The sequence below is a fragment of the Crinia signifera genome, chromosome 1 (assembly GCF_055691185.1).
Source record: "Crinia signifera chromosome 1, ASM5569118v1, whole genome shotgun sequence".
Classification (NCBI taxonomy): Eukaryota; Metazoa; Chordata; class Amphibia; order Anura; family Myobatrachidae; genus Crinia; species Crinia signifera.
This window is the reverse complement of record NC_139217.1, coordinates 33,227,019-33,253,955: the sequence shown is the minus strand read 5'-3', so window position 1 is coordinate 33,253,955 and position 26,937 is coordinate 33,227,019. Positions and strand designations below refer to the sequence as shown.

At 44.6% G+C, this 26,937-nt stretch overlaps 1 protein-coding gene across 1 annotated transcript; it reads right to left on the bottom strand.

The window, feature by feature from the left end:
* Positions 1 to 1,954: 1,954 nt before the first annotated feature.
* LOC146069955 (vomeronasal type-2 receptor 26-like) lies at positions 1,955 to 26,408 on the bottom strand. The gene is made up of 3 exons (XM_083179343.1): positions 26,304 to 26,408; positions 12,887 to 13,007; positions 1,955 to 2,847 (listed from the first exon to the last, which is right to left on the bottom strand). The coding sequence occupies exons 1-3, from the start codon at positions 26,406 to 26,408 to the stop codon at positions 1,955 to 1,957; spliced, it is 1,119 nt and encodes a 372-aa protein (XP_083035469.1).
* Between the last annotated feature and the right edge of the window lie 529 nt (positions 26,409 to 26,937).

The following is a 26,937-nucleotide window of genomic DNA, read 5'->3' as shown; positions in this document are numbered from 1 at the left end:
CAGTATTGGGAATATCAGGCTCAGACATGGCACCTAAGACACACTTGGACTCTCCTCAGCGATCTGTGATGTTTCTGAGCACATATTTGGTTCCTGTGTCTTCATACGTTTCATTTTTAAAAAAAACTTCTACAGGGAGGGTTGACTAGAGAGGTAACCATTAGTTATAAATATTGTCCAAGGCATAATCTGTCTTTGCCACTTTCAGTGGTGAATGGCATATTGACAATTTTGTTTCTCTGGGGCAGATGTATTAAGCCTTTACAAGAGATAAATGCAAGGGTGATAAAGAGAGATAAACGTCCAGCCAATCAGCTCCTTACTGACTTTTTTCAAACACAGCCTGTAACATGGCAGTTAGGATGTGATTGGCTGGACGTTTATTTCTCTTTATCACCCTTGCATTTATCTCTTGTCAAGGTTTAATACATCTGCCCCTCTGTTTCTAGATGTACTTTAGATTATTTTACCTTTCCCAACAAAAAAACAAGATGATGTTTTGTTTTCCGCTAATCCCATGAAAGCTGCCAGTACTGTATATGATAAAAAGAAAGTTCACCAACCTTCTAACAATATAGCACGACAAAAGAAATATATCAAATACCCCTATCACTTTCAGATCATATATAACTTACAACGTAATGACACAGATATGGGATAAATGTCCTCAGTAATTTTTGAGGGAAATAAGTCCTTATGAAACTGTTTTTCAATGGAACACAGATATGTGCATAGGTCCGGATCCTCCGGTATTCAATGTATAGGATAACCTTTTCCCTTGCTGAGTTTTCTATGGAAGAAAAAAGGGATAGTGCAACACCTTTTTGTTAAAGGGATAACAATTTATTATTGCACTCACAATTTTCAAAACATTTAAAAGCATATAGGCCCTTATTCTGATCGGTGCGGCCGGATCCGAATATGCGGCCAGGACCGTGCGTGCGAAACCCCGCCTTCCATACGGTTCGCCAACTCCGTCCGTACGCAGTAACAAGCTGGCCGAACGGACCGCACGTGTATTTTTCATGGAATACGCCTCCTCCATCTCAGGGAACCTCCCCCATCATTCGATGGTCGCAGACCATCGAATGCAGGACCGAGTGGTCCACCAGCTCCCGCAACCTCAGACCACACGGACATTTTTCCGTGCAAAAGCAGGGATCTGGGCGGGCAGCTGACATCCGGCGATGTCATATGTCCGCCCCCTACACGAGCATCACGGCCGCATTACCATACGTACGCCCAGCGTTTGCATGGGAACGCCCATGAAACGCGGGGCGTATGCATATGGTAATGAGCCCAAATAGCCCTTCACGCCCCTCTCCACCCCCTGGTCGGAGTGTTCACATTTCATGCGGGATTTGGCCGTACGCCCCGCTCGCACATGCGCAGAGACGCCTCTGCACATGCGCAGATACAAAACATCGGCGGCACGACCGCACACGGATATTACCGCACCAACCAGAATAAGGGCCATAGTCAACAGCCGGTAACAAAGTTGTGGGAGGTTACACCCAAGGCACTTCAGCGATCCTCAAGGCTCCAGAACCTTTCTTGGTCGTTAAAGTAGATGGGTCATACATACAGCAAATTCCTCCGGCTCAAAGTCGGGTGATTCTACCTGCCACGGGAACACCTGCTTAATGCATTTCGGACCTTTGGGTCCTTAATCAGAAGCATGATGTTTCCCGTGTCTGGTGAGGTTTAAATAACTGAAAGGGCACCAAAGAAACTTAGGTTCCTTTCCCAACAAAGCAGTACTTTGCTTCGATTTGGCATGCCCTGACTTCAATCCACTATGCACTTGGGCAATGGGCTTAGTAGTTGAACTTCCTAGTTCCCATCCAAATCCAGAAGAAGCAGAACTAACAACATATGAACGATGATTATATATCCAATTACTTTTGCACTTATATAATTAGTATTGGACTTAACTGAATGTCTGCAATGATTTCTATCCTAGTAAATTACTCTTCGTGTTTAAGTCTGGCCTCATAAGTATGATGTAACATTTGGGATAAAATATACAGCCCAATATTCCAATACTGGAAGACATTATAGCAAATATCTCTACCAGCACTGTGCCTTTCCCAGTGACACTCATATACGCCGGGATAAAAGCCACCCAGACACTGCAGAACACCAGCATGCTGAAAGTGATGTATTTGGCCTCATTAAAACTATCTGGCAAGTTCCTGGCCAGGAAAGCTGCAATGAAACTCACAGCTGCGAGGAGCCCCATGTAACCCAGCATCATGGAAAATGCCAATATTGAGCCTTCATTACACTGTATAATAATCTTATCAAGATATGTGTAACTGTTACTTTCTGGAAATGGAGGTGCTATACATAGCCAAATGATACTAATTACTACTTGGATACAAGAACAAATGAGGACCACACAGTTGGTAATCTTGACTCCAACAAGTTTTCTCCAGGAGCTTCCAGGTTTGGTGGCTGTGAAAGCCAAGTAGACCATCATAGTCTTGGCCAGGATGCAAGAGATGGCTACTGAGAAGATGATCCCAAACGAGATCTGCCGGAGCATGCATGTTATCTGTATGGGATGTCCCGGAAACAGCAGGACACTCAGGAAGCTTAGCATGATGGAGACCAGAAGAAGGAAACTCAGGTGCTGATTATTAGCTCTGATGATTGGAGTGTCCCGGAATACAATGAAGATAAACAGGATAATAGAAGTTTTAATAATAAATAAAATAGAAATAATGCAGACAGCTAGAGCTATGGGGTCATCAATGTAGGAGAGAAATTCAATTGGTTTAAGCACACAATGGTACTTCTCATTTGGCCACTGGTCCTCTGGGCACTTCTGGCACGATGTATTGTCTAGAAAAAATGTAGAGAACATTTTAAAAACTATTTAATACAGGTACCTTAAGGACATCATTGTCAATTGCCTTTGTCTCCAAACTTCTTGAGCTTTTTTTCTACAACACCGTATTTCCTTCCTCCTACTCTGTGCTTGACCCATTCCAGTCTGTCTTCCATCCTCTACACTCCACTGAAACTGCCATTACAAACGTTTGCAATGACATCCATGCTGTCAAATATGATGGCCACTACTTTATTGTTATTCTTCTTGACCTCCACTTTTAACACTTTGGACCATGTTCTATTTCTGAAAATCCTTCACACCTTTTGTCTGATTGATACTGCACTCTTCTGGCTACCGCTGTATACATTCCATCCTTGTCTCCTATTATGACCCTTCAAGTTCTGTTCTTGGTGCTTTCATTTTCTCTATTTATACATCCAGTTTAGATGAACTTTTTAGTGCTTTTGACTTCCAATATCATGTCTTGGTTGATGATTCTCAAATGTACCTTTCCTCACATGACTTCTTCCCCACTCTCCTCACTCATTTCTCTAACTGTCTCTCTGCTATCTCCTCTTGGAGGTCCCAGTGCTTACTTAAACTTAAAATGTATAAGACTGAGCTGTTCATCTTCCCACCCTCCAACACAATTTCCCTTTCAATTATCTCATTATCTAGTTATTGCACTACTTTCTCCCCTAAACCCCAAGTGTGCTATCTTGAAGTCATCCTTTAGTTCTCCCTCTTCTTTTTATATTTTTATTATGCATAAACACGTTATAAAAAAACAATACATTTAAAAAGGAAAGACATTTGAATTTAGCAAGAAAAGACAAATATTGTCAAGACATACTAGTCGAACATCAGTCTGTCCTCTAGCAATATTCTATAGCGGGCCCTAAAACGTACAAGAAATATAAAATACATATTGGGAACTTCACCCATTGATCTTCATAAAAACAGGACATGGCGAGGTAAAATATAATAGTGCACATACTATTTTATATTATGTAGGCCTGTATCCCCTAATCCCCTCTACTCTTCTATTCAACAAGGGAACGACAGATCTTAATTTTCTCTTGGACTTGGGGGGAGAGAGTTTGTAGAAAATGGGGCTGTGGCTGAATCCTCATCTGCAGAATCATTTACTTTGCGGCAGCGGATATAGCCAATATAACTTTCTCATTAGCCCTTCTATTCCTACTTACCCTTTCCAGATGTTTTATACTGAGAATGGCCCATTGTGCTGTTATTTGGATGTCGCTCTGTATATAGGTATTAATAAACCTTTCTACATTCTTGCAGAAGCTAAAAACCTCTGGGCAACTCCAAAGGCAATGGACTAGATTTGCTCCACTTAATCCACACTTCAGGCAGTTGATGTATATGGCTAATCCAATCTTATTCCTCCTATTTGGAGATAAATATGCTCTGTAATACATTTCTAAGAACAACTCTTTATACGTTGGCATAGGTAGTGTCTTGCAGATAGAATCCAAATGGATATATACAGTAGATCATTCTCTGTAACGTCCGGGAATATCTCCGACCACGTACCAAAGCCCGTTTTCACCACTTTTTCATCAGATATAGTTCTAAAAAAAAATTGTAATTGAAGGAAAAAGCCTTTTTTGCCCAAAGTGTGGGTGTAGCAGGAGCTTATCTAGATCTTTATCCCAGTCCTTTTCATTAAGGATTTGGGTAATTTCTTTCATAATGTTGGGCTTGAAAAAATGCAAGATCTATGGTATACTTGCTGCATACTTCTCCGCTACCTGCCTATAAGTCATGGGCTTTCTCTTCACAACATCAATTCATTGACCAACTCTTTATACCCCCATCTCTTTCCATCGATGGATACTCAGCTTTCCCTTTCTGGAAGCCAGAATTATCCAAGAAGTTTGAAATTTAGGAGACTTTAGAGTTAATACCCAATCTATGGCAGACAACTAACCATGCTCTTCTAGTGGATGTTAATGGGGGGTTCAATGTAGCCCCCAATTCCACATCCAAATCTGAAGAGTGGAGAAATGTCACCAGTCCCCCCTTCATAAGAGTCGCTTGCTCCAACTGAATGTTGGTATTATCTCCTCGCTCCAAAATCCAATCCTTTATATAGCGGAAATTAATTAATCCCTTTACTTTAGGTTGTACTTTTTGGAGACTTAGGGGGAAATTTACCAAAATGGATTCGTAGAAAAAAGGTGTATTCGTAGGGAGAAATACACCTTTTTTTTACGAATTTGTATTTTCGGGATTTACAATCCCAAAAATACAACAATTCGTAGTCCTAAAGATGGAACATTCGTATTTGTAGTTACAAATACAAATGCCCTACACCATCGATAGGATACGACAGAAATCACCATTCAAAAGAATGGTGGTTTCTGATTTACTAAGCAGCCGTACTGACAATACGGCTGCTTAGTGGTGTGAAACACCCACGCAAATACGACAGGAAAATAGAACACCATTTTCCTGTTCTATTTGCGTTTTAGCCTGCACGGATCAGTCAGATCCGTGCAGGCTACAGTGTAAAAAAATAGAAAAATAAATAAATAAAAAAAAAAACGGCGTGGGGTCCCCCCCACAGCCATAACCAGCACCAGGCTGAAGGAGCCGGGGCCGGTAATTAAAAATCAGGGAGCCCGACAAATAGGGGCTCCCCGATTTTTAACAACCAGCCCCAGGCTCCAGGTCCGGGGCTGGTTCCCAAAATATGGGGGACAAAATGACTAGGGGTCCCCCGTATTTCAAGAACCAGCCCCAGGCACAACCAGCCGGCAGGCTAATGCCACAGCCGGGGGGAGACTTTTTATGCAAGTCCCCCCGGCCAAAGCATTAACCCTACCGACCAGTCAGCCTGGCCAGGGGCCCTGGGGGAGTGGGGACCCCCCCAATAAAGGGGTCCCCCCCCTCCAGGACTTACCTGACCAGGCTGAAGCCTGGTGCTGTCCTCGATGCCCCTGGGCGGTGGGCATCGAGCTGATAAATGGTGTAAAAAAAAGATGAACCTATTGTTTTTTACTGTGGCACTACAAGTGCCAGCAAGCCTCCCCAGCAAGCTGGGACTTGGAGAACCACAAGTCCCAGCCTGCTGGGCATTAAAGGGCCCGCTGGCACTTGTAGTTCTACAGTTAAAAAAATAGTGCACAAAACACACTGATACACTTTTAAAATAAAACTTTATTACACACAAAGCCCACACATACTAATACTTACCTATCTTCTCTCCGTAGGTAGCCCTGATGTCCTGTGTCGGCGTCTTCTGGTCCTGTGTCGTCTTCTTCCTCCATGTCGACCGTCGCTGTCGCCGTCCGGATCCGACGAAATCCATTTGGGAAGCTGTGGAAGGAAACCATACTCACCTGTCCCAGCGCGACATAGTCCAGGTAAGGGTCTTTGCAAAAAAACAAACCGATACCCCGAAACCAGACCGGACTGACGGAGACGCACGTGTGTTTGTTTACATCGTGCGGCTCCGCCTCCCGAATGCCGCTATTGGCCGCCTTGCGGCCTAGTGGCTCCTGATTGGCCGCTAGGCCGCAAGGCGGCCAATAGCGGCATTCGGGAGGCGGAGCCGCACGATGTAAACAAACACCGTGCGTCTCCGTCAGTCCGGTCTGGTTTCGGGGTGTCGGTTTTTTTTTTTTGCAAAGACCCTTACCTGGACTACGTCGCGCTGGGACAGGTGAGTATGGTTTCCTTCCACAGCTTCCCAAATGGATTTCGTCGGATCCGGACGGCGACAGCGACGGTCGACATGGAGGAAGAAGACGACACAGGACCAGAAGACGCCGACACAGGACATCAGGGCTACCTACGGAGAGAAGATAGGTAAGTATTAGTATGTTTGGGCTTTGTGTGTAATAAAGTTTTATTTTAAAAGTGTATCAGTGTGTTTTGTGCACTATTTTTTTAACTGTAGAACTACAAGTGCCAGCGGGCCCTTTAATGCCCAGCAGGCTGGGACTTGTGGTTCTCCAAGTCCCAGCTTGCTGGGGAGGCTTGCTGGCACTTGTAGTGCCACAGTAAAAAACAATAGGTTCATCTTTTTTTTACACCATTTATCAGCTCGATGCCCACCGCCCAGGGGCATCGAGGACAGCACCAGGCTTCAGCCTGGTCAGGTAAGTCCTGGAGGGGGGGACCCCTTTATTGGGGGGGTCCCCACTCCCCCAGGGCCCCTGGCCAGGCTGACTGGTCGGTAGGGAGAATGTTTTGGCCGCGGGACCTTATGTTATAAGTGTCCCCCGGCTGTGACATTACCCTGCTGGCTGGTTGTGCCTGGGGCTGGTTCTTAAAATACGGGGGACCCCTACTCATTTTGTCCCCCGTATTTTGGGAACCAGCCCCGGACCTGGAGCCTGGGGCTGGTTGTTAAAAATCGGGGAACCCCTATTTGTCGGGTTCCCTGATTTTTAATTACCGGCCCCGGCTCCTTCAGCCTGGTGCTGGTTTCGGCTGTGGGGGGGACCCCACGCCGTTTTTTTATTTATTTATTTATTTTTTCTATTTTTTTTACACCTTGCAGCCTGCACGGATCTGACTGATCCGTGCAGACTGCTAGAAATAATTCGTATTAGCGGCCGTATATACGGCCGCTAATACGAATCATTACACCATCGGAGGGTTACAAAGCAGTCGTATCTGACTGCTTTGTAACTGATCCTCCGAAACACGACTTTGCATACGACTTAAACAGTCGTATGCAGTCGTAGGGAAAATACCAATACGAAAAACTAGGTTTTTCATATTGGTAAATTTCCCCCTAATTCTAGCTTTTTTTCCCTACCATATAAACTTTCTAAATGTTTTATCAATCTCATGGATGTCTTTAGGGGAGAGGAGGACAGGTAACATCTGAAGAGGATACAGAAGTCTAGGGAATGTTATCATTTTAATTAAATTTATTCTCCCCATCGAAGATACTGGTAATTTTGCCCATCATTCCAGATTTTTTGGACATTTTGTAATGACAGAGCCTACGTTCAAATCATACAACAGGCAAAGATCCTTCGGAAAATTCACCCCTAAATAAGTGATATGACTTTCTGCACATTTCAATGAAACCTCATTGGCCCACAGTGGATTTTTTTAACTCCTATTTTTAAATAAAGTGCTACTGACTTATCTAAATTTATGGTAAACCCTGAAGCCCTACAAAATTCTTCCAGTTTTTTAAAAAGGTCTTTGATCGAGGATTTGGGGTTTGCCACGTATAGCATTAAATCATCCATGAAAGAACAGATTTTAAATTTGTGCTCGCACTTTTCAACACCTTTCAAGGTCTTCCAATTCTGCTAGAAGTGGTGCTGCACATACTTTTTGTACTAGATCTCATCTTATCTTATCACAAAACCGAGATGCGATGAGATGCGATATTGTATCCAATATTGGATACAATAATTGTAACGTGAATGGGCACCTTAAGATGATAGAGAGCACCCCTGTCTGGTGCACTCTTCATCACGATTTGCTTGCTTCTATCTCCATTAATTAGGAGCACTGTACATGGGTCCTGATATAAGAAATGTATAAATTTCTCCCCAAATTGTCTTGACTCCAAACCCTTTCATAAATATACCCCCACAATATTGAATCAAACGCCTTATTGGCATCCAGGCTTAAAAGACTGCCTGGGTTATCCCTATTTCTCTGGAGTATGTTAATTGCAGCTACCACCATCCTGACCCCTATTACTGAATGGTGCCCAATCACAAAGCCCAGCTGATGCTCTGTAAGAATATCCCCCGCTATACACTGGATCCTGTTCGCAGTTATTTTTGCCATTATTTTACAATCAGTATTTAGAAGTGTAATAGGATGGTAGGAAGACTTGTTCTGTGCATCTAAATTAGCTTTGAGGATCAGGGTGGAGAGAGCTGCATTAAATTGGGTACATCGGGGAGTATTATTTTGTAGGTGCTGGAGCAAACTGGTTACAGGGCCAATTATTTCATTCTGCAGGATTTTATAATACTCTGCCGGTAGTCCATCTGGACCGGAGACTTTTCTGGCTTTTAGGGAGCGGAGTACCACCTATACTGTAATTCCTCTTTTCTAATATTTGAGTCCAGATATTCTGCATGGGCTTCATTCAATGAAAATGTGCAAATTTGAGACAATGGTTCCAGCAGAGGAACAGACCCAAGCGATTCAGATCGTCCAGCATCTGGCTGTCCGTCCTGATAGTAAAGAGTCTGCACAGGAGCAAATAACTCGCTGTATTCAGGATCTGTCCTTCAGATTTGATATCATACAGACCACCCTCAGTGGAATCAGGACTTCTTGTGTTCCTCAAGCGGTTACTCCACCTCCTACTGTACCTCCAATGCTGCAAGGAAATGCAAATTCCTAGCCAGCCAAGGAGAGGGCCAACTAGGAGTTCCTGGATCCAAACAAGTTCATTACCATCTGGACCATCTTGGTCGGATTATCAAGATGGCTCTCTTTTTTTCCCTCTCACAACCCTTCCATCAGCTTCCAAGCTGGCACAAATCTTCATTGAAGAGACCATTAGTCCTTAATCGCTTCCATGCGACTCTTCTAAAGTATCCAAAGCTCAAGACTCAAAGAGGTGTAGAGTATGAAGTTGCCAAGATTCTTGATTCTCGCTTCTATTATGGAAATCTTCAGTACGTGTGGAATGGAAAGGGAATGGACCCGAAGAAAGGTTATGGACCAGTGCAGAAGACGTCCATGCTCAAAATTTGATCCAGAGCTTCCATGCTAAATTCCCTCGAAAGCTTAAGGTGTGTCCTTGGTCCACTCCTAAAGAGGAGGGGTTGCTGTCACAATCCTAGTAAATAAATACTTATTCTCACCTCTAAGTGCCTCTAAGTGACTGTGCTCCAGGTCTGGATATCATCAGTGGTGTTTACATACAGTCCACAGTACATCTTCCCTACAGTTTCTCCAAAGTTCACCTGGTGCAGCTATTCATTATATTCCTGCAATCTTGTCTGATGCCATTCCTAGCTCACTACAACTTTCCTCACCACTGCTTTTGTTGTGGGCCTCAGTCATGCTCCAAATAAACACATTTTCGCTCCACAGACAAACCTGGGTGCAGTCATGTTTGTCATATCACATGGGCTTTCCAAATTAAATTTGCTGCAGTTTGCTTCCTGGATTTTGGCCAGCTAGAAGATAACAGATGCTGTTCTCTTTAAGATGAGTGGCTTAGCACAAGAGCTAGAATCCTGGAGAACAGCAGCAAACATCCATCTGTAGTGAAGATCATTGAAGCACTGACAGAGTGCAGTAGGGATGGTCATCAACTATCGATGTTCCCAAAACATTGATGGTCGGGACCTAGTGCTCGATGTTTTGGGCATCAATAGGCAAGGGTCGAATAGTTTGATGCCATCAATGGATGGCATCCGATGTCGATATATATATATATAATTTTTTTTACCCTGCTGGCCAGCTGCCCGGCTACTCCGAGTCCTAGACTGGAGTGTGACTCACTTTCTGAATTAGAACTATGTCATCATGCGGCGCAGCCGCAGCAGCACTGGTCTGGGAGTCGGGACTGTCTCTAGTGGACGGACTCCGGAGCAGGACACAGAGCCAGGAGGAGGAGTCAGCCGAGCCGGCCGGTCTTGATGGTGCCCATTGATGGTGCCCATCATCTACTACTTGCGCATGCACAGCGGAAGGCCGGGCAGTGGCCGTCGTCAAGAGGTGCGCACATGCACGATAGAACTAACTAACCTGACGCGGATAATAATGATTTTTTCTGTGCATGCGCATGCCGCACACGCATGCATGGCACTCGCATGCGCAGCGCACACATGCACAGAAGACACATTATCCAGCGCGTCTTGTATAGTTCTATCATGCATGCGCGCACCTCCCGGCGGTTGCGGCCACCCCGTTCTTCCTCTGCGCATGCGCAAGTACACGATGGTGGGAACCATCGATGGCTGCTGATAGAATGGTTTATAGCCATCGATGGTTCCTGCATAAACTGCCATTGATGGGAACCATCGATAGAAGATGCGTTGATGGCCATCCCTAGAGTGCAGGAGTATCCAGCATTCTTACACCTGCAGGTAGCAAGCTGCAGCAAATTTGGCTGGGTAAGCCCATGTGATACTGGCAAACATCATACCTTCAAACATCTGTCTCTCGCTAACACTTGTGAGGCAGTGGGGGCATGGCCTATGGAAACACCCCCATGTTTTGCCCCTCTGCATCGCTGAATAAATGCTGTGCACATGCACACAAATATATTCCCTACAGGCTGAAGGGACTCCCAACTCCCCCCCACCCCCCAAAAAAACAACAACACAATAAAACGGGCCATTCCTGCAGAAAATGGGAGGTCAGAATCAAAGCTGCACCCGTGTTTGTCTGTGGAGGGTAAGTGTGTTTGTTTGCAGCATGGCTTTGGCCTACAACAAAAGCAGTGGTGAGGAAAGCTGCAGTGAGCTGGAAATGACATCAGAAAAGTCTTCAGGGACATGCTGTATAGTTGCAGTATCAGCGGCACTAGGTGACCTCTGGAGAAACTGTAGAGATAAGGATCCTGCCGTTTTCTGCCATCATAATACTTATTTCATTGTCTTATTTTTTGCTAAATATATGCACCCTTTCAGACATGCGTCCTTTTGCCGGGTGCAGTGTGACCCTCTTTCACACTTTTCAACCTGGTAATTTGCTGAATAGCTTGGGTATTTCTTTAGTGTGAAATGGTCGACCCGGGATGCAAATGTCGGGTTTGCCGACCCTGATAAAGAGCAGGGTCGGCGACCTGGGATTTAAGACCCAGTTTGACCCTTTAACATCAAATAAATACCTGTGTTATTCAGCAAATTACCAGGTTGAAATTTTTAACCCCGTAATTTGATGTTCGATGTGAAAGGAGTGTTAATTACCTTTTATTGTGTTAGTTTTTATAATCGGTACTTATGTAGTATCTGGGCTGCCGATTTCTAAATCGGGTCGGATCGGGAGATCGCATCGCATCGCATGCGACCATGCGATGCGATGCGATGACCCGATTTTTCCATAGGAATCAATGTTAAAATGGACTGAGTCCATTTTAACATGGAATTCAATGGGAAAAATGGGTCCTTTTCATACCCCTACTATCCAAGTGGGCATGGAGTTGGATATAAACCTGTGGCGAGCGTAGCGAGCCACCGAGCCCGAAGCGTGGCGAGCGAAGCGAGCCCCGCGAGGGGACGAATGCCGTCCCCTCGCGGGGCTCGCTTCGCTCGCCACGCTTCGGGCTCGGTGGCTCGCTACGCTCGCCACAGGTTTATATCCAACTCCATGCCCACTTGGATAGTAGGGGTATGAAAAGGACCCATTTTTCCATAGGAATCATTTTAACATTGATTCCTATGGAAAAATCGGGTCATCGCATCCGATATCGGATGCGATGCGATGCGATGCGATATCGCATCGCATCGCATCTGATTGTATGCCTTAACTTAAGGCATACAATCAAAAAATCTGCAGCCCAGATACTACATAAGTACCTTATAATCTTATTACTAATGCCCTTTGGTGTGCTGGGGGTTAATCCCCTCCCTTTAGACACCTGAGGAGCATTACTAATTTGATTAAGCAGCTCTCACACAGTTTTTATGTAGAAGAGGCACTAATGGGACCTGCATTTGGAGGGCAAGCCAATGGACATCCGTACTTACTTGTAAAAAAATTTTAATTTGGTGATACCTCTCCAAACACTGTAACATCTGTCCTGATGCCAGAACCTCATTCATTGAGGTTTCAGAAGCCGGATCCACAGTCATTGAGGTTCTAGTTTCTGGTTTAACTTGGTATAAGCCGCTGTTATTTAAGAACACTAAGGTCAGGATCTGAAATAATGATTTCAGAATTGTTTGGCCTTTTTACTCAAATATCTACTTTTGGTGTTAAATGATTGGAAAAATGATTGGAAAAACTTTATTTTTCTTTTATTGAACACATTCTTGTAGCAGAACCTCCACAAATTGTGTGTGAATTCAGAATTCTGGAGAACCAAACAACACATCTCTAAATGTGACTGAAGAAACATGGAAACATGCCCACCTGTGTCATTGGATATTTCTCCCTCTAAGCATTGCACACATTCAAAGCAGCAGTGGAAACCTCTGTTGGAAACTCTCCTAAATCCCAAGGGACAGTCTTGAGAACATATAGATACAGGAATCTAGAATACAAAAATCATAAAAAAATCTCATAAAACCAGAAGATTCCTGTACATATTAGAAACTAGCTGATCCGCCAGGCGTTGCCCGGGAAAACCTTGTTTTTTTTTTAATTTCCAAAATTGCTGTAAAATATTGTCTTATGCTGCGTTAAAGGCTCAAGCTTGTAATGTATTAAAACCATGTTAGAATGTGTTTGCATTGAATGCCAGCAATGAAATCAGGGGTGTTGTTGTTTGAAATGCACCACTCCTGACTTCATAGCTTGTGTACGTTGATGAATTCCACATCCACTCCTGAGATTTAGCAACTATGATGCATTTATTTTTGTGTGTTTGTGTGCCGTTTGTAGTGTAAGTGGGTGTGTGGTATATTGTGTTGTATTGTATCTATCCAATGTGTAAGTGTGTGAGGTGCGTTACGTATAAATATGTGTGTGCAATGGTCGAAGTGGAATTTTTTAAGTGGGGGTATGGGAAATTGAAGGCTGAAGTTATGTGCATACTCCAGAAAAAGAGGGTGCCACCACTGTAAAGGGGGCATGTCCTTGAGTGTAGTGTACCATGCTGTATGCCCCTTATACACATTATGCAAAACAGTAGTAAACCCCCTTACACTTGCCCCTTAAATATTATGTGATGTGGAAAGAGCCAAAATTCCCTTTATGCGACACAAATGAGCAAAAAAAAATCACATTATACCACCCGGATTGAGCCAAAATTCATGTTATGCCAAACTGGAAGAGCCAAAATTCCTGTCATGCTACCTAAATTGAGCCAAAATTCATGTTATGCAACATGGATTGAGGCAAAATTCACATCATGCCTCCCGGATTGAGCCAAAATTCACATTATACCACACAGAAAGTGCCAAAATTCACTTTATGCCACACGGATTGAGCAAAAATTCATATTATGCCACCCGGATTGAGCCAAAATTCACATTATGCCACATGACAGGGTGACGCATGAACAGAGACGTTGGGGTGATACAGGGGATTCAGTATGAAATCCCGACGGTTGGGATCCCGGCGTTCAAAATCCCGACGCCGGAATCCCGACCGTCGAAATCCTGACAAGGGGGGGACGTGGATCGCCCACCCTTGCGGGCTCGCTGCGCTCGCCACGCAGCGGGCCCGGTGCCTCACTACGCTCAGCACGCTAATTTATTCTCCCTCCAGGGGTGTCGTGGACACCCACGGAGGGAGAAAGTGTTGGGATTTCGGCGGTCGGGATTCCAGCGTCGGGATTCTGAATGCCGGGATCCCGACCGCCGGGATTTAAACTGCATCCCGATACAGGGACAGAGATGGTAGGGTGATGCAGGGACAGAGATGGTGGGGTGATGCAGGGACAGAGATGGTGGGGTGATGCAGGGACAAAGATGGTGGGGTGATACAGGGACAGAGATGGCAGGGTGATGCAGGGACAGAGATGGTGGGGTGATGCAGGGACAGATAAAGTGGGGTGATACAGGGACAGAGATGGTGGGGTGATGCAGGAATAGAGATGGTGGGGTGATACAGGGACAGAGATGGCGGGGTGATGCAGGGACAGAGATAGTGGGGTGACACAGGGACAGATATGGCGGGGTGATGCAGGGACAGAGATGGTGGGGTGATGCAGGGACATGCACCTCTATGTCACTCTATACTGTATGTCGCATTCATCCCACCTGCTACCTGTCTCGTTCATCTGACCCGGCTCCTGTTTACATCAATGGGGGAAGCCCAACCTCCGGACCGCAGCATCAGTATGGAGGTTGGATGGGGGTCACACAAAGCCTCCGCTGATGTCTGCTGTACTCTTCAGACAGCAGCCGAGTCAGGGAGGAGGTGAATGGATGTCTGTGTGTGGCATCCATTCACCTCACACACAGGGGCTGGAGGGGTGCACGGGGGCAGCCCAGCAGCTTACTTTGGTCCTGGGCTTGCCCCCAGCACGATGAATGCGGTCTTGGCAGGAGAGATCCCGGTCCCAGCGCTTGGAGATTATGTCATCTTCAAGCGCCACCTCCGTCTACACTGCAGGTAGCCACCACAGTGTAAAAGGTGCAAATCCCGTCCGACCTGGCTTGGATCCATGTTCCAAAAGGCATGTCGGATCCGGGATTTTTGGTGTAAAAGAAGTGTATGTGTGTGTGTGTGTGTTCTGTGTGTTTGTGTGTGTTGTACTGTTTTTGGGTGTGTTGTAGTGTATATGGGTGTGTCTTGAACTGCTTGTGGTGTGTTATGTATGTGTGTGTTGTGTGTATCTAAGTGTGTGAGGTGTGCTACATATATATGTATGTGTAGTGTGCTGTGTGTGCGTCTATGGTGTACTGTGTGTGTGTGATGTGTGTACAATGTGTACGTGTGTGTGTGATGTGTGGTCTATGTATTTCCCCAATAATTCCCAATTGCTGAAAGCTTCCCCCATAATGTTAGAATGTGTTTGCATTTATACTCAATGACAGAAAAGAAATCAGGTGTGGTGTTGTTCTTTGTCTTCGGTTTCCCAGATCATCGATCTTTTTCCCAGATCATCAATTAAGGCAAATTGAACATTGGTGTTTTTTTAAATTTCTAAGTGAAATTTCCCAAAAATGGCTTCAAGGTGCACACCACCAGGTCCAGAGGTACCTTGTTGCAGAATTTGGCGTCTCTGAGTGCCACGGTGTGCCCGCAATGCAACAGACACGCACACACACACACACATACTCTTCAACTAATTATATAGATGTTTCTATGTTGATCAATCATGATGAACTACTACAGATATCAAAATGTTCGGTACTTATTCATTATTTATTTATTTATTCACAGTTTCTTATATAGCGCACACAGATTCTGCAGCGCTTTACAGGGTATAGTTGAACATTCACATTAGCAGGGACGTGCAGTCAGGGGAGGCAGGGGAGGCAGAGCCTCCCCTGTCATTAATGATTAATATAATAATACAATTCAAAGAAAATACTTATGACACATATTATGTGTCATAAGTATATGCTTTGTATTATTATAAGCGATGCCTCCCGCTGTCTATATTAAACCAGCAGACACTGGGGCGGGCAGTGGGCAGGGCTGAGCTCCGGGGCTGTAAACGCTCATTTAGAAAACTCATATAGGCGGCACCTATAGCAGTGCCTTGGTGACAGGGACGTGCATTCTGCCTATATGAAAGCACGCCCCTGTCACTGAGGCAGAAGTGATTGGGCACAGTGGTGCTGTCTCAGTGACAGGGGCGTGCTGTCATACAGGCAGAAAGCGCATCCCTGACAGTCACCGTGGCACTGCTAAAGGTGAGGTGCCCGCCGTTTATAGCAGTCACAGTGCAATTTTTATAAGTGTTTTGCCGGGGGGACTTGTATTGCGGGGGGAGCGGGACTTGTACTGCTGGGGGCCGGGGACTTGTATTGCTGGGGGGAGCGGGACTTTAATGCCGGTGGTGGTGGTGGGGGGGGGACTCATGTTGCCGGGGGAGCGGGGCTTGTACTGTACTTGTACTGCCGGGGGCCGGCTGACTTGTATTGCTGGGGGGAGCGGGGCTCAAATTGCCGGGGGGAGCGGGACTTTTATTGCCGGGGGGAGCGTGTCTTGTATTGCCGGGGGGAGCGGGCGGAGCTGGGGCGGGTTCCCAGCTACTTCTATGTGGACACCAGCGCACGCTGCGCTCCCATCTCCTCTCCGGTGTCACTATTCTGCCTCCCGCCCAGGGGCGGAACTACTGGCGGTGCAGACGGTTTCATGGGGCCCGCTACTCTGCACCGCTGCCGCTGTTTCCATCCTTTTTTTTTTTTTTTTTCTTTTTTTTTTTTACTTAAAGGTCAGTGACCGGCGCGGGTGTGGGGGACTGCGAACCCCGTGGGAGGGGGGGGAGCGTGGAATGAATATTGTGCGCCTGGGGGAGGTTTGCGGATCGGATCTCTGCTGTGGATCCGATCCGCGGCATTGCTCTCCCAGCCGTCACAGCCGCCGGCACTACAATCAGTGCGGCTGTGATGGCTATCTTATGTTCTGACCTCAGCTGTCATAGTGCAGCCTGCGTGCGCCGAGTGGCTGGCGCGCAGGTTGAAGGAAGCGGCCGGAGACCAGCCAGCCACCCACACTGCAACTAACTCCATCCCGCCAGAGTCCCATGTGTTGGTAAGTCTCAGAGGCCACTGACTACCAATGCATTGGGGACCAGTATAATAAAAAAAAGGGCGTCATGTGGAATGGGAGGGGGAGGGTGTTGGAATTATGTGTACATTGGGAAGTGGGAACAGTCAATGTAGGGTGTGAAATGGGAGTAGAGAGTAGGATTATGTACTGGGTGGAATAGAGTGTATGTGGCCAGGATAGTGGGTTATGGGGTGTATGTTGGGGAACAGAAACTGAAGTGTGGGATGTGTTGGGGATAACAATATATGGGATTTTTGAAGGAGATAGGGGGGATAGGGTATGTTGGGAGTATGGGGTGCATGTGGTAAAACATGGACAGCCTAGATACTGGGTCCTGGGGGGAGCAGCGCATGGCCACTCACTGCCCATGAGTCTGGCTGGTGTGTGCTCAGCTCCTTGGCTGCTGAGGGGCTCAAACCAGCACTGACAGAACATTTGAAATATGGCACCTGCCCACCAGCCTATCAGAGTTCACGGACCGGCAGCCACAGTTAGTGATTGATTGCCGGACTACAAGCTCTAATTGGTTCACTAGCCTGCGCCATATTTCAAATGTCTGCCGGCGATTGTATGAGCTGCTCAGCAGCATAGGAGCTGAGCGCGCACCTCATAGGCGGTGAGTTCTCTCCTCCCCATTTATATGTCACTAATATGGGAATTTAGTAAGGGACACTAATGTGGACATTCTTTAAGGGGCACGACTGGGTGAATTATGTGTAAGGAACATTACTGGGGCATAATATGTAATGGACATTACGTGTGTGGCATAATGTGTAATGGGCATTATGGTATGTGTCGTAATATGTAATGGACATTACGGTGTGCAGCATTGTGTAATGAGCACTACAGTGTGTGGTAATGGGCATTACGGTGTGCAACAATATGTAATGGGCATTACGGTGTGCGGCATAATGTGTAATGGGCACTACAGTATGTGGCATAATGTGTAATGGGTACTGCAGTGTATGACAAGATGTAATTGGCATTAGGTTGTGTGTAATTCTGGCACAGTGTGTCTAAGGGGCTCTTTCAGATCGATATCCTCCATTGGACCCTATATTTTGATCCTGGGTCCTACCCTTTCACACTAAACCCCTGTCGCTCATTATACACTGGGTGACCCTGCTTTAACCCTTCTTATAACCTGGGTTGGTCGACCTGGCTATTCACGCTTTCAAATCGCAACTCGATCTGGCAATAATCCAGGTGAAAAATGCGATCTGAAAGGGGTATCAGGGGCTCTGCCTAGAGCAATGGGTACAAGTGGCGCTACTATGTGGTGTTATGTGAATAACGGACACTACAGTACTTTGAAACTATTATGTGTCCACGCCACTTTCCCACAAAGCTATGCTCTAAATTTTTGGCATACTGTTCCTATTTTAAGTATGGGGGGGGGGCCGAGCTTATATGTGCACCTGGGCCCACAACTCACAAGTTCCGCCTCTGCTCCCGCCGGCGCTCTCGTTTTGTGTCCGGGTGCCTGTCCCCAGACGCTCTGGATCTCTGCTGGAGGTCTGTCTGGGCTGCAGTGCCTGGACCAACGGTAATGTGTTTTTTTTTTATGGCACAGGTGTTAAGGGACATACAGTACTTGTGTGTGCTTGTGTTTGTGACAGAGGTGTGTATCTGTGTATTTGTGTAAAGTGACAGAGGTGTGTGTTTGTGTAAAGTGACAGAGGTGGAGATGTGTACTGTTTCTGTGTGTTTGTGTAAAATAAGTGTTTTTAAATGAAGTATATTTGCCTAATGTACTAGCCTCAGAGGTTCTTTTAAACAGTATTGGGCCAATATACTTCATTTAAAATCACACTTATTTTACACAATCACACAGAAACAGCACACACCTCTGTCACTTTACACAAATACACAGATACACAACACATACACAAACAAGTCTGCCCCTTAAGAGGCTATTACATTTGGCCGCATTTTTTTTTATTGAAAAATGTATGTAGGCAGTTGCCATGGCGGCTTGGTGGAGCCAGCAATGGCGAACGCTGGGTCCAGGTTGCTTCTTTCAGTGCTGACAGGCAGGAGCTGTTCTTTCTGGTCACTGCTGCTTATGCAGGGGGCAGCTACCGCACCTATCTGTCAGCACATGAGCAACCTGGTCCCAACGCTCCCCATAGAGCCTGTCGGCGCTGGCTCCACCAAGCCAGTGCCTCACCAACCACAAACCTCACCGCACGTCCCTGCACATTAGTCCCTGCCACAGTGGAGCTTACAATCTTTATTTCCTACCACACATATACACGCACACAGACAGTCTAATTTTGTGGGAGCCAATTAGCCTACCAGTATATTTTTGGATTGTGGGAGGAAACCAGAGTACCCGAAGGAAACCCACGCAAGTATGGGGAGAATATAAAAACTCCGCACAGTTAGAGCTATGGTGGGAATCTAACCCATGACCTCAGTGCTGTGAGGCAGTAATGTTAACCATTTCACCATCCGTACTGCCCACTAGTACTTGTGTGTTATCAGCGTAGCCGGCGCCGTGATAATACAGGAGACAGCAGGGTGGTGTGGTTTATACTTACGCTCCTCTGGGCGGTGATCCCCGATGACTCCCGGCGGCAGCGATGGTTACTCCCCGGAGGCAGCGGGCCTGGAGGAGGGTAAGTATAGACCAGCCATTTTACCCCCACTCTCCACATCATACCCCCACTATACATGTCATACCCCCAGTATGCACGTTGACGTGGAGTTGATTGTTTAAAGTGTGGTGAGCGCAGCAAGCCACTGAGCCCGAAGTGTGGTGAGTGCAGAGAGCCCTGCAAGGGGACACGTATCCACGTCCGCTCGCCACGCTTCGTGTTCACCACACTTTATAAAAACAACTCCACGCTGATGTGGATACTGGGGGTAAGACGTGGCTAGTGCGGATATTAAGCATTGTGTATTTTTAGGGCTCCAGAGCCACTTACGTAGTTTAAGTAGCCAGCATAGTGCTGTATTTGTATTCTCAATTCACCACTATGTAAACTACGCAATGGGTGCCCTGATAATACACAAGTACCAAATGTTCTTTTAAATAATCTGTTTCCCTTCAGACTTTTCAGTATTTCTGTAGAAATCTGGCCTAAAACTTCTAAACAATTACCAAATCCAACAAATGAGACAATAGAAATAGGATTTCCTTATTTTTGGAAGGACAATGATCCAATATCACATAACTGTGAATGGCAAAACAATGTCAATCTTTGCTTTAAGTATCTGCTATGACCCATTTCTTCAGCAATAATGGCATCAAAACATCTGGTAATAGTTAATTAGTCTTAAACATTTTACAGCCATTTTCCGACATTGAAATTCCCGACTGTCAGTAGTCTGACAGGGGGCAAGCCCATCGGTACCCCTTTGTTTTATTCTCCCTCTATGTGGGTTGTGGACCCCCACAAGGGAAAATAGCCCCTGGCATTTAGGATCCCGAATGTCGGGCATTTAGCAGTCGGGATTTCGATGTCGGAGAAACAAATTGTGGATTTCCAACTGTCAGAGTCATCCAGCCCCCGGTTTGGAGGAATGTTACCACATTACTGTACAAAACAACTCTGTTATGTTGGTGGGTTTCCCTCCATGAACTCCACTCTTCAGGCTCTTCCACAACATTTCAACTGGTTTAAGGTCAGGACTTTGACTTTGCAATTCCAAAACTTTAAATGTATTTTCCTTTATCCATTCCCCTGTTAAATGACTTGTGTGTTTTGGATCATTTTCTTGCTGCATGACCAACGTTCTCTTAAGATGCAGCTGGTGAACAGATGTCATGACATTTTGCTTAAAAATCTTCTGGTAAAATTCAGCATTTATTGTCTCATCAATGATGGCAAATTGTCCCAGGCGAGATACAGCAAAACAGGCCCAAACCATTATACCACCACTACAGTTTTTCACAGATGGTGAGAGGTTTTAATGATGCCACAGTGTTCTCCTTTTTCCAAAAATAACACCTCATATAAATTAAAAAGCTGTATTTCGGTCTCATCTGTCTACAAAACATTGTTACAATTTTTTCTGGCTTGTCCAGGTGATCTTTAGAAAACTGCAGATAGGCAGCATTACTGTATATCTTATGGAGAGCAGCAGCTTTTTCCTTGCAATTCTGCCTTTTAGACCATTGTTGTTCAGTGTTCTCCTGATGGTGGACTCATGAACATTACTTTTTTGTAATGTGAGAAAGGCCTTCAGTTGCTTAAAGGTTACCTTGGGTTCCATTATGACCTTGTAAACTATTAGATGCCTTGCTCTTCTCATGGTCTTTGTTGGTCAACTACTCCTTGTGAGAGTAGTAATGGCCTTGGATTTCCTCCTTTTGTACACAATTTGTCTGACTGTAGATTGGTGCAGTCCAAACTCTTTAGACAACATTTTGTAACCTTTTACAGCCTGAAAAGCATCAACAACTCTTCTTAGTTCCTCAAAAATCTCCTCTGGTTGCATGATACATTTCCAAAAGCATGTGCTGTGAACATCAGAACTTGTTAATTTTAAAAAGAAAGGTTGTCCATTAACACCTGATTGTCATCCCATAGATTGAAAATACTCTTATGTCTCCTTTAAAAATATCTGCTAAGCCTAAAGGGTCTTATACTTTTTTCTACTCAAAGTTATGTGATAATGGATAATTTCCCTTCAATAAAAAAATATAAAGTTTATTTTTTGTCTCATTTGTTTGATTTGGCTCTTTTTTATCTACTTTTTAGGACTGTGAACAAAATGTCAGAAGAAATATAGAAAACTGTGAAGGAAGCACCACTGTATTGTCTACTGTACCAACCTTTCCAGCCAGTTGAGTTTTACTAAATATTATAAAGACAAAATTAGTTTTGTGTTATATGATGCTATTTTAAATTTTTTTGTTTGTTTCTTTTTTAAATGGTACTTTCAATTTCCAGTCTTTAACCCCTTCATGACAGAGCCAGTTTGTGCCTTCATGACAGAGCCCTTTTTTTCAAATCTGGCATGTATCACTTAAGTGGGGATAACTTTTTTTTGCTTTTACTTATCCCAGTGATTTTGAGATTGTTTTCTCGTGACACATTGTACTTCAAGTTAGTGGTAAATTTTCGTCGATACAGTCTGTGTTTTTTTGTGAAAAATACCAAAATGTCGTAAAAAAATGGAAAATTTTGCGATTTGCAAAATGTTAAATTTTCTGCTTGTGAGACAAATAATCTTACCACTCAAAATAGTGAATAACTAACATAGACCATATGTCTACTTTATGTTGCCATCATTATTTCAACCTCATTTTCATTTTTTTGGACACTAGGAGGCTTAAAATATGAATAGCAAATTCTCAAATTTTCAAGAAAATTTCAAACACTGATTTTTTTAGGGACCAGTTCAGTTCTGATGTGACTTTGAGGGACTTGTATGTGAGACACCCCCATAAATGATGCCATTTCAAAAACTGCACCCCTCACAGTATTCAAAACAGCATTTTGGAAGTTTGTTAACCCTTTAGGTGTTTCACAGGAATTAAAACAAAGTGTAGGTGAAATTTAAAAAAAATTTTTTTTTTGCAGATTTGTAATTTTAATACATTTTTCTAAGGAACACAGTAGATTTTACTAGAGAAATGTGACTAAAAATTGATTCCCCCAATTCTTTGGTTTTCATAAATATCCTATATGTGGCCCTAGTGTGCACGGTGACCAAACCACAGGCTTCATAATAGAAGGAGCACCTACTTGATTTTGGAGCCTCCTTTTTATGAGATTATTTTTTAGGCACAATGTAGGTTTCTAGGCACCATAAGATGCTAAAAGTTAGGTACCCCCCCACAAGTGACCCCATTTTGCAAACTACACCCTTCAGGGAATTCATCTAGGGGTATAGTGTACATTTCAAACCCCCAGGGGTTTCACCAATTGTGGTACAACTGGGCAGTGAAAATGAAAAAAAAATAATTTTTCATTTTCACAGCTCAGTTGTATAAAAATTGGTGAAACCCCGGGGGGTTTGAAATGTACACTATACCCCTTGATGAATTCCCTGAAGGGTGTAGTTTGCAAAATGGGGTCACTTGTGGGGGGGTTCCACTGTATGGGTGTTTCGGGGGTCATTCAACCAGAATCTGTGCTGCTAAATCCAAAAATCACTCCTTCCCTTCTGAGTCCTGCCATGCACCCAACTGGTATTTCCTTGTGAAAATGAAAAATTTTGAGCCAGATCTGCATTTTTGTGTAAAAAAATGTAATTTTTTACAGAAAAATGCAGTTCTGGCTCAAAAATTTTTATTTTCACAAGGAATGAAGGAGACAAAGCACCCCAAAATCTGTGCCCCAATTTCTCCCGAGTACGGCAATGCCTCACGTGTGACCAAAAAATACCAGTTGGGTGCATGGCAGGACTCAGAAGGGAAGGAGTGATTTTTGGTGGTGGAATGAATGGTGGGTGCTATGTCGCATTAGCAAGACCCCCGAAGCACCAATACAGTGGAACCCCCCCACAAGTGACCCCATTTTAGTCACCAGCTTTGGGAGGGGGGCTGGCGCTGCGGCTGGCGGGGGGTGGGAGGGGTGCTGGTGCTGCCACCAGCTTTGGGAGGGGGGAGGAGGTCAGCGCTGCGTGCGCTTCAGACGCTCCGGGGGAGCCGGGGGAGCTGCTGCTGCTGCCGGGTGAGTGCCCGGCGGGTTGGAGGGGGGGCTGCACATCGGAGGTGATCGGTGCTGTACTTGACAGCACCGATCACCACCGATCCCTGTGTTACCGAGCGGCTTAGCCGCCGGTAACACAGGAAACGCTGTGAATGGCTGTTCAGATTTGAACAGCCAATCACAGCGATCGCCGACCGGGGGGGACACCCCTACCCCCCCTGGGCGGCGAGGGGGGATGTCTGCTGTCAGGGACAGCAGACATCACCTAACTGTCACTGCGTCTCTAGACGCAGTGACAGTTAGAAGTCATGACGTATATATACGTCATGTGTCGGGAAGTACTTCCCGACCATGACGTATATATACGTCAAATGTCGTGAAGGGGTTAAAACATGTGCCACAACCACAAATTCCATGGCTGAAGATCTACCATCTTTGAGGCCCACTTACTGTCTTGTGTCTTGTCTTATCTTGTGTCTCGCTGTCTTACTGTCTTGATGTGTTTTATAAAATTTATACCATTTGTTGCACCATCAAAATGCACCACCGCTATGGTAGGCACAGTTTCTTTGTCTATACATGGTCTGATGTAAGTGGTTTTCCATCTTAAGACACAGCTGCTCTTAGTGACATGCCCATTACATACCTGTGCCACCCCCTGTTGACTCCCAAAAATGTCCACAAAAAATCACTCTTCTGGGGCGAGAGGTAATGCCGCCCAAGTTGCAGGATCCTTGCTGAACATGGAAGTTTTTTTAAAGGAACAATCACTTACAATGCAAAATCAGGACAAGTAAGTGATTGCCCCTTTAAAAAAAACCTTCCAAGCTCATCAGGCATCTCACACGGCCGCCAAATTTCCCTGTCATTAAATACAGCCCCTTATATCCAAATTTCCTCTGTATCTCTGAGAAGTTACCATTGGGATGAATGTGCAGTGTTAAACATTGGCTTTTTGGCGCAAAATTGCTATTGTGGCATCAGTGAAATCTTTATAAACCTATTGGATGAAGTGTGACATGGACAGATGTGTCCTCTCCTATCCTTGCTATGATGCATACATAAAATTACAATGCAAATTAGTAATGTTTGCATAGAGCACATGCGTTCTTTTTCTTTGTGTGTGGCAATGTATGTCTCAGCAGAATAGCACCTTACATATACAGATGGAGACACTCTCATCTGAGTTTCTACTGGCATGGTAATCACTGCCTCGTGCCACGGAGTTTGGTGTGGATGCGCCGGATACTGGCAAACGCCCCACTCCCGTCTATGGTCTCACGAGCATCCACGATCTTCTGTCGCGTCAACTGCCAGATACCAGCAGCTGGCACACTAGCGACAACACAGAGAGCGGATCCATCTGCAGTTAGGGTGTACAATCTAGGCTCCTCTCCTATATATCCTATAATGTATGTACATTTCAAGGTAATAATGTTGAGTAGCACCGAGTATCCTTGCATTTGCTGACTGCATATTGAAAAAGTCACAGTTTAGGAGATGCTACATCCACCGGCCTGCCCTCCAAACGGCTTCATCTGTAAATCCATAACATTGGCCAAGATTATGCATCATTTAATGTCTCCATCCACTATTTATACTGAATTAATGTTAACCTGTGTGTCATATCTGATTTGTTCTGTATAGTTCTTCAAAATCTGTGTCATTTGTTAAATAAATGATGATAATTGATAATGTTGATTATGATGTCAACTTGTGGCAACAAATAAAATGGTTAGGTTTAGTCAACCTAAACAAATGGTTGTCTAAAATGTAACCTATCATTTTTCTTCCTCTCCCAACTTCTTCCTCCCTAAAGATAACAAATACCTCTACTTTGTTCATCAAGTGTAGTATCACCTTGGCTCTATCTCTACCTTTTTTGTCTCCCAATATTCAGTACTTCTTTCAATGCAGCCATTTCCACCTCTGTTTCCATCATCAGTCCCTTCATTACTTTGGAAGTAAAACTCTCATCTACTCCCTCAAAATGTGTCACCTATGGTATATTTCTGTAGTCTTCTCCTTTTATAGACTTCCATTGTCCATCTCTCCTCATTAATCCATCGCCAATGCTGCTGCCTGAACCATTTTCCTCTCTTTTCATGTTCAATCTTTGTGGGTTATTCTGGTTCACTCGCAAAGGCACAATCACTCTCTAATGGACAAAACCATATGCACTGCAGGTGGGGCTGATGTAACATGTGCAGAGAGTTAGATTTGGGTGGGGTTTGTACTTCAAACTGATATGTATATTGCAGTGTAAAAATAAAGCAGCCATTATTTACCCTGCACAGAAACAATAAAACACCCAAATTTCTCTCTCTGCGCATGTTACATCAGCCCCACTTGCAGTCCATATGGTTTTGTCCATTAGAGAGGGATTGTGCCTTTGCGAGTGAATCAGAAAAACCTCCTTTGTCCCTTACTGACATTTTATTCCACTGTCTCCTTATCCCTCTCACCTATTCCTAACTAAAAAAGCACATAATTGTAATACATTGCACAGTCTGTAACTGGTAATGGAGGGCCACAAATGGTACACTAACCTGACCATGCTTCCAGAATATGGGAACTTGGCTCACAAATACTTCACCTTTAGAAGAGGTAGAATCAAAAATCCCAACTTTCCTGAACCGATATCTCATATCCATTACGGCATAATTATGAATATAGTAGAATGTGCTCATTTCTCCTCTCTCATTGAAAACGATGTCTTCTCCGGTGGGGTCTTGGAAAGAAAAGTTTCCTCGAAAGTACTGGAATAATAAATATGTGCAGCATTTGTATACATTTTTGTTGAAAGTAATTATGCCAAAAATCAACGTACTGTAATATATATGATAGTTCATTGAATGTGTCTATAGCACATTCACATATGTGAATATGTGATGACACAATGACAATTATCAAAATAAATTAATGTATTAAATGAAGGGGGCTTTCTACAGTGTCATGGTTCTCAAATGGATTGGTGGACTTTTATGCATACTTGGAATTGACAAGAACCAGTTCAGAGGTGCATAGTCTAATGCAAAGGATCTCAAACTCGTTCCTCAGGACCACACAGTGCATGTTTTCCAGGTCTCCTTACAGAATCAAGTCAAATAATTAGTTCCAACTGTCAATATTTTAAAATATGTCAGGGAGTAATGAGTGCCTGCCAGGTGACCTGGAAAACAT

Bases quoted from the DNA above. Each gene is read 5' to 3' on its own strand.
- LOC146069955 (XM_083179343.1), bottom strand. From the start codon at position 26,408: ATGGATATGAGATATCGGTTCAGGAAAGTTGGGATTTTTGATTCTACC. The intron at 13,008-26,303 runs GTTAGTGTACCA...TTTGTATTCTAG, and splicing joins TATTCTGGAAGCATGGTCAG to ATTCCTGTATCTATATGTTC. The intron at 2,848-12,886 runs GTGGGCATGTTT...CATTTTTTCTAG, and splicing joins AGAAATATCCAATGACACAG to ACAATACATCGTGCCAGAAG.